At 40.4% G+C, this 8,576-nt stretch overlaps 2 protein-coding genes across 3 annotated transcripts in view; both read left to right on the plus strand.

Annotated features, from left to right (window-relative positions):
- lrriq1 (leucine-rich repeats and IQ motif containing 1) overlaps nt 1-1,597 on the plus strand; it is a 32,871-nt gene extending 31,274 nt beyond the window's left edge. Inside the window, exon 24 of one of the 2 annotated variants that reach the window (XM_081715851.1) lies at nt 1-1,597. This exon is cut by the window's left edge and continues 600 nt beyond it. The gene's annotated coding sequence lies outside the window, so the exon portion shown is untranslated. The other variant, XM_081715850.1, reaches the window with a different exon arrangement.
- A 2,085-nt stretch (nt 1,598-3,682) lies between these two features.
- On the plus strand, nt 3,683-8,017 carry alx1 (ALX homeobox 1). Its single transcript, XM_027032883.3, has 4 exons — nt 3,683-4,130; nt 4,723-5,024; nt 5,582-5,710; nt 6,652-8,017. Exons 1-4 carry the CDS (start codon nt 3,911-3,913, stop codon nt 6,991-6,993), a joined length of 993 nt encoding a protein of 330 aa, XP_026888684.1. The 5' UTR covers nt 3,683-3,910; the 3' UTR covers nt 6,994-8,017.
- Nucleotides 8,018-8,576: the final 559 nt, after the last annotated feature.

Consider the following 8,576-nt stretch of genomic DNA (forward strand, 5'->3'; position numbering starts at 1 on the left):
TTCACACGTGCATTTCCCAAGGACGATGTGTTCAGGTTTTTTGTCTTTAATCCTTAGTGTGCACGGTTGATCTCTACTAAAAGCGCCGAAATTCAGCCGCCTCCTCCTGCAAATGAGCTCAAGTAGTGGATGATGGAAAGTCTAAATAGCTGTGGGCTGTTATTCTCGAATATCAGTGCGTGTGGAAACTCTTCAGATGACATGATATGTGCAACCAGCTTTTTCATGCTGTCCTGCTGGACCTTCTGTCCATGTTTGTGCTTTGTTTACCTTTTCTGTTCCTGTCTCTGCTTAAATGAAGAAACCGACAGAAGCCTAAAGTTCCTTGAGTATGTTTCTACGGTAAATGTTTGCGGTTTAGGAGCTTTAATAAGCTTTTGCACACGCTTCTGGGTTTCTCTTTGTGGCATAGACATGCCATGATGTCACTTCTGAAAGCACACGGGGAAACCCACGGACATGTTGCTAGCCCGCGATAAAAATCTGTTGGGAAATCATCAGATCGGTCTTGTATGTGGTGCTCTGTTAGTGTCAGATCGAAGCAGTCATGTCTGTATTTTGAGTCCGACTTCGGGGACATAAACACGGGGATGTAAGCGCGCACTGTCTGGGCTGAGACCTGACAAGATAATTAGTGTGAAAACAAACAGCCGATAGCAGGAACCCGTGCGTAGACACATGTGCTCTGCTGAAGACTCTGCTGAGGGTTGTGTGCCACATTCTGGCACCTGCCATGCAGAATGTTTTGCCAGTCAATAAACCGGTATGAGAAACGAATTTCCTGCCTGCTGTTATAAGGCAAGGGCAAAATGTGATTTGTTTATTCAATTTATTTAATTTATCTATTTACTGGCCCTGGTTTCTCTAGGACCTTACAAACATGTTCACAAACATAATTTAAATGCTATCTAGTTCTGTGCTCGTGAAGGAATTGACCACCATCGAGAATATTGACCATTTCTGAAAGATTCCTAAATCTGGAGAACCCTGGAAGTCTCAGCAGAGATTACTGGGTCTTTTAATCTGAGCATATGCACATCAGTGCTGGTTTTGAGTTTACGCATGTTAAAGCAGAGCGAAGTGATAGACTGTCAGAGCACGAGGGCACAATTCACACCAGCACGAGGGCAACCACGAGAGACGATCTCTATAACTACTCACGTGGGCGCAGTTCCACAGTACCGAGGGAAATACTTCAGCGCACTGAAATACTGCGTACGTTTGTTTGGCTTACTAATAGCCTGCGTTTTATTTAATTACCCAGGAACACATTACGGGAAATAAATATGTATTTGGTTAAAGCTTCTTTTTCTGCAACAGATGGGTCGTTTTGACAAGCCGTGGGTTGCTTGCAACGTGACCAGGGATCTAAAACCATAGGCCTCTCAAACCATATGTTCAGCGCTCATATTCCGAGCCGTTTCGGCACCGTCAGCGGTGGCCAGACCGAACCACTCTGCACACGTGGAGCCGCGCCGAGCCGTTTATTATCGCTTTAATTACGCTTGAAAGCGTGTGTGTACACAAACTCAACTGACACTTATTCCGGCCACTAACCTTCAGTAGATTAGTCAGAGTACCAGTGTTCAGAGCAAGTCATTACTGTGCATATTCACTAAGTCCTAAACGATTTTTTCAAATTGTCTCAGTCGACGAACTAATCTAAACGAAGCTAAATAGGTTTATTAAAACTACTTTTTCAATCATACGTTTATGGCACACTAAAATCTACGTTGAATAAACTTTAATTCTTCTGTCAAATTTCAAATGAACAGTAAACAGTTCATAGTAATTAAACACGGATTATTTAGATGGTTGATATCAAAGAAGTTGTCTTCTAAAATAACTAAAATATCTTTAGTTGTTGTTTTTGCTACTTGTCATAAATATTCGTTCTTGTTCATACGATTATATTTTGAACTTGGATGGAACTTGGAACAAACGTGGGGTTTTGTGCAGAATTAAAACCTTATGGAAAATTAAGTTATAACTTTTTTACTAAACAACATTCATAGTTTTTTTTATCTAAACGCGAGACAAAATTTCAACAAACCATCCAGAACCTTTCGCATTTTCCCCTCAGCGTGAGGCCGAATGCTGCGTGATTTCACATCTCCAGTAGGAACCCCCTGCAACTTAAGAGCACTCGTATTTATTTTGCTTTTGTGTGAAGTGGCACCATCGAACCCTAGGGACTGCCAACGGTCCGACAGCAAACCGAGGCTAGATATGGCTAGCCTGGCAGGTGGTACGATTTGCTGGTAAATGAGAAAGTTTCTCGATGTGGGATCTTTTTAAATTTTTTTTTATAAAGGCTGTTTAGTGAACGAGGTATCAGATGACAGCTTTCCTGTTTGAAACACAATCGTTCAGGTGATCGTTCGCTTTTGACCCTGCGTTGACCCTGCGGTGCCAGTTTCTCAGTTCTGGGACTCCATAAGAGCAATAAGAACTATAAGACCAAAACCAGCACATTTCTATCCGCTAGACTAACATTATTGGCCTATAGTGACAATACTAGAGTGATTAAAGGTTTCTAAAAATAGTTTAGATCGTTTTACGGACCGAACAAGCGCTGTAGAATAATTTCCATTATTTTTACCTCATATTTGTGTTTATATATTTCATAGAAAATTTTCACAGAAGGCACACCGCTCCAATATTATGAGTTATGAGTTAGAAAATGCACAAAAATAAATGCGTCACTACATGAGTTGTGTGGGGAAAAACTAATGCACCCGACTTGTAAATTGCTCTTAGTAGTGCGGGGTCGACAAGTTCTCTTGCGTTATAGCGCACAAGTAAGACAGACCTTTCATGTCGTGTTCAGCCATGTACAAATTTTAGTTTCGGACTTAAAATGTTATAGAAAGTACTAGAATGAGTCAAGAAATAGAGTTTTTATATAATCTAATATCTTAAATTGGTGGGGTTGTTGTTCATAAAATGTGTTTTTAGTATAATCTGAAATCATAATAAGAATAAATGTTATTTATAAGCGCCTATCGGGATACTCAAGAACACTTCACAGTACAAGAACAGAAAAATTAGCAATGGGAAGAGAATATCAGGTAATAGCTTCATTATTGCACATGAATTAATTTTCACGGCCTTTTAATACACTTACATTTCTGTAGTCTTCTGAGTGGCCCAGTACAGCAGATTTTTAAAATCTATGAGTAATTTTTGACAGCCAGTGGCCCTAAATCACAGACTTTCGTGCACAGACAATTTAACTTCTCGACGTGTTGAATTTCGGAGTTGCGCACATTACCTATACAGTAATGAGACGTCATAACAACTTCTAAAACCGACAAATAATAATAGCCATGTAAACAACAGCGACATAAACTACGAAAATAATAATACGGTAATAATAATAATAATAATAATAATAATAATAATAATAATAATAATAATAATAATAATAATAATAAACTTGGAAACCAGCAGCTTATGCTGTACATTACAATATACATTGATACAAATTTAATTTATTTAATTCTCCCGATTAGTTTGTCTGCTTTGGCTGAACATGGAGCATGGCGCGTTATTTAATAAAACTCATCAATAATCAGTAGATCTGTACATATACGCCATATATGTGAGTAACTGTAATTGTTTCTATTTAGGTTATCACTGAGAGTTTCATAAATCTGTTTGAAAATGCTGCATGCGGTGTATGGGTGGAGTTTAAGTTCTCCATATTTAAAAGTTGAGTGGCTGCTAGGAGCTTTCTCTCCTCGGAGATATAAAGAGAAGCCCTCGAGCTCCCCGAGACAAGACAAATTAACGGCCTGTGCAAATAATCGCCGTACGGACTGTTTCGCTTCACTTCTGCGTAACGTGATAAAACCTCTATGGTCTATCCCGACGCCCGTGGCGTGAGAGTCGAGGGCAGCGGGTGAGGATGGAATACCTGACGGATAAATTCACACTGAAAAGCCAAGCGAGGAAGTGTAGTGATTACTACACGGGACCTGGCAGCACGCTGGATCAAGGCATGGAGATCTTAGACAGCACGCAATACTACAGCAAAACGTCGCCCAAGTGCGTGCAGACCTACTCTCACCAAAACAGTGACCACCACACACACATGAAGAGATGCTCTCCATGTGGCAACCAAAACAGTGAGTTTGCTGTCACGTATATGAACGCATGCCACGGTTATCTTTGGTGTAAATGTAGTATTGTAGGCCGCATTGGGCCTTTTTGAGATCCTAACTGCTTATGCCTCGCAGATTGTGATGTAGGTCATTCACCCACTGAGTAAAATAAAAAATAATATACTACTGTACTAACAATACTAACATTTGTACTTAGGCACACATGACAAATTAATGAATACGGAGCAATGCTTTATATATTTGAAAGCTAATCAACTATCTAATCAATCAACTAGCTAATCAATCAAGTCCTATTAAATGTTCACAGACCGCTTTTGTACTGTGTCACATAATAAACGTGCATAATACGTTATGTATTACATTTAATACATTAAAGGGTTATTGTGTGTCTTTCGAAGTGAAAACTTACCAAAGTGGTATTGAAAGACCTAATTACACAGCAGTGATATTCCTTGACATTGCGTTTACACATGTAGGCTATTACCGTGCAAGCCCTCTCAAAACCACTTAAAAGCTCGTTCGACGTTGTACATTTTACGTTGTGTGAATGAGTGAACTACTAGCTCATAACAAACAGGCTGTTCTTTTACAACAGCGCATTACTGCGCCCAGAAAACCGAGGAGGCCAGCCTGCGCACGGAGCCCACGAGGCCGATGGACTGCTGCAGTGTAAGAGCCTCCCCGGTGACATCTGCTCAGGAGAAAACGGATTTAGATGAAACTGGTGGAAAATGCGACAGTAACGTGTCAAGCAGTAAAAAGAGGCGACACCGCACGACATTTACGAGCGCTCAACTCGAGGAGCTCGAGAAAGTGTTTCAGAAAACGCACTACCCCGACGTGTACGTGAGGGAGCAGCTGGCGATGCGCACCGACCTCACGGAGGCCCGAGTCCAGGTCACCGCAAATTCCTACTTCATGTGCTCTCTTTCATGATGGGATATCGCGTCATTTGGTACTAATCTCAATTAGAAATTTGTCATCAAAGCGGCTAATATACTTTTCTGTTTGTACTATTTTTAGTATTAAGTATTAGTACTAGTACTAGTATTAAGAAGTATTAAGTACTGTTTATACTTATACTATAAAAAAAAAAAGGCCTTCATCTAACAATACAATTTGCGGTTTAACATGAGCCAAGGTTTTTATTTTTCGCCCTCTCATGTGTAATTGTGAATAGGCCTATTTGAATGAAAACTATCCAAAGTGACGGACTAGGGGCCTTTACAATGTGTCTGTGTCGATCTTATCGACAGTTACTGCTTACCGGCTTTTTCATGCAGGTTTACGTAAAAATGGGGATTAGAAAAGGGGACTAGAAATACTGTAGATTTTATTTTTTCATTTTGAATTTAAAGTGTCATCTGAATGTGATTACATACGTTACTTATGCGTGCAATCAATTAATTATTACCTAAGAATGAACATGTTTTCTTCCATAACAATTATCAAAGGTGTGGTTCCAAAACAGAAGAGCTAAGTGGAGAAAGAGAGAGCGGTACGGACAAATCCAGCAAGCTAAAAACCACTTTGCAGCGACATATGACATATCGGTATTGCCCAGGACAGACTCGTATTCCCAGGTGAGTTTAATTCTCTTTGTTTCATTGTCAAGGGACGATTCATTCAAATATTTAGGCGTGTATGTTAGTTGGACGTAAAATGCTCATTCGCACGATAACTTCAGCGTGGCTTGGACCTGCTTTAGTATACCTGTGAGCCGCTTTCGAAGGAGTTTTATCATAATCCGTTCAGGGACTGATCGATCTGAGATCGATCTCTAAACTCTGACGTCTCTGAATGAGGTTTAGCATGCGTGCATGCATGCTTGTGCGTGTTTGCGCCTTACAAATGCCTCCAGTTATAGTATAGTCAAGTATTGAGAGCGGACTTTCTACCCAAACCGGCGCGTAAACATATTCTGAATGAGCGATTTTCCACGGTAGACACTTTCTACAAATGTTTCTATCTTTGCGTTAATTAGCAGGCTAAAGGTTGATGAGAGAAAGCATATTAAAGATTAATATGGAATAGCCTGTGACAATCCCGTAGACTCTTATTTCGTTCTGTGATCGCGAATACACTAATTAAACATAAATCGTATTAAGAGATTACTGGTGTTTGTTTGCTTATATGAAGAGGCTTCTCTATTTGGAAGAGGATTTGTATGATGATATGCTTATAATGTGGATTTCTACTGTGAATATAATTGTCTCAAAAACAGTCTGAATATATTTATAAATGTTGGAGAAAATGATTATTGTATTGTGCTGAGGCCTGTTGTAATATCTCAGTAATTGTATGTGCAGGCCAGCCTTATAATGCATATATATATATATATATATATATATATATATATATATATATATATATATATATATATATATATATATATATATATATATATATATATATATATATGCATGCACTTAGCCATTTTGTACACAGCATGGAGGGGAAAACAGATATATATGTGCTGTATAATTTAGAACCTTTGACTGTTGATGTTCTCCACGCCACACAGATACCCAACAACCTATGGCCAGCCCCGAGCCCCGGTGGGGCGGTGGTGTCATCGTGTGTTATCCCGCGTGGTTCTTCGCCCTGCGTGCCTGCCCCGTACCCCCATTCCCCGCGGGCTTCTGAACATGGCTATGTGGGCTTTCCCAACCCCCAGCAGAACCAGTTCGCTGTCAACCCCATGTCCCTCAACAACTTCTTTGCTGATTCACTCCTGGGCCCGACCCCCGCTAGCCATGCAGCGGCGTTCGAGAGCAAGCCGGAGTTTGAGAGGCGCTCGTCCAGTATCGCCGTGCTCCGGATGAAAGCCAAAGAGCACACGGCCAACATCTCCTGGGCCATGTGAGCGATGCCTTCAGACGGCCAACATCTCAGAGTCAATCTGCTCAGAGACTCTGATACATCGACACAGACTTTATCCAACTCAACACTGACTTGCTGCTCTTTGAAAGAATGACACTTTTGGAGAAGCCCCAAAAACCTATTCCTTACCACACTTTCAGCTACTTGGCCCAAGATGAACTATAATTTAGAAATCAATCTTGCTAGGGACCCTAAAAAAATCTTGAAATTTTTTTTTTATTTCTGATGCACTTACGGTGGTGTGAAAGCAGAAGAGACGCACTACATTCTGGTGTGAGGAGCCTCGTCAGAGGTCGTTTCTCCAACACAGCTCAGAATGGTGGCTGGTCCGTGCTCTGCTACAGTCCAAGGAGCGCTCGGTCCTCTGTCGTAACATTATTTCAATAAAAATGTTTTCACCACGCTGAAGATTGGTGGGTTGCCACTTATCGTGATTTATCTGTTACTGTCCATTGCTGAGAGGGTTTTATCGTACCACCCCAAATTACACCGAATGAATTGATTTCCTGTTTTATATTTTATAATGTGTTAGAGGTTTTATCCAAAAATAATGCCAAAAATAATCAAAGATATACAACAACAACAATAATCAGAAGTTTATAATTTAAATACTTAACATCTGAGTGTACAGATTTCTAAATACTAAACATGTGTTCTGTTTTTGCCAGTTGAGTAAGTAGCTGGACTATTGATTACAAATGTGTTATGATATTGGGAAGATGGCTTATTGATTACAGATGGGACTGTCGAAAGCTATTCCTAGTGGATGCACCGAGAAGCATCTCAGCTCCTGACTGTATGTGTGCTCATGTCTTTAGGCCACATTTGGGATTAAACTTTATAATCAGCAACTGTAAAGTAATTTTACTTTACTACATGATCATCTAGAAAAGTACATTTATTTAGTAATTTTAGAGAAACCCGGGAAAGGTGGCAGTTCGTTGTGTCTCTGTAAATGTTAACACAATTACAAAGGTGAGTTTCAAAGTGCTTTTGTGTCACGTCATTGTAAAACTTCTAAAATTTCATACAGTCTGAATATGATTAAAATGCTATTCCAGTCTTTCTGAAAGACTGGAACAGTCTTTAAAATAAATATATAAGGAAGTTGTTTACCCAGTCAATTCCACTGATATATTGGCATTAAAAGGCAACTTATCTCAAACTCTTCACTAACCATGGGCAGATATGTACAAAGTAATGATCAGATTGTTATTGTGATAGAAGCATCTAATTTCTTAGAGTAATTGGTCAGGCTTTGTGGGTGTGGGTGTACACTAATCCATATGTGGCTGCATAATTTGTCAAGGAATACCCCCAGCTCGAGCTCGGTGGAAACCTTTCTCCTGCCCCAAACATCCGGTTCTGAGCCCTCTGAATGTTGTGCCATCTCCTCACCCCTCTGAAGCAGACGCGTCCGAGACCCTCTGTCCCTCCCTGCTCTCTGGCCTGCCTGGAGACGGATGAGACGGCACATGTGAGGAAACACTCCCACCACGGGATGCTGCAGAAGAGACTGAATGGGTTTGACCCTGCGGGGTGAGCCTGAATCATTAATACAGAGGC

The sequence above is a fragment of the Electrophorus electricus genome, chromosome 6 (genome assembly GCF_041902795.1).
Source record: "Electrophorus electricus isolate QZ-2024a chromosome 6, ASM4190279v1, whole genome shotgun sequence".
Taxonomy (NCBI): Eukaryota; Metazoa; Chordata; class Actinopteri; order Gymnotiformes; family Gymnotidae; genus Electrophorus; species Electrophorus electricus.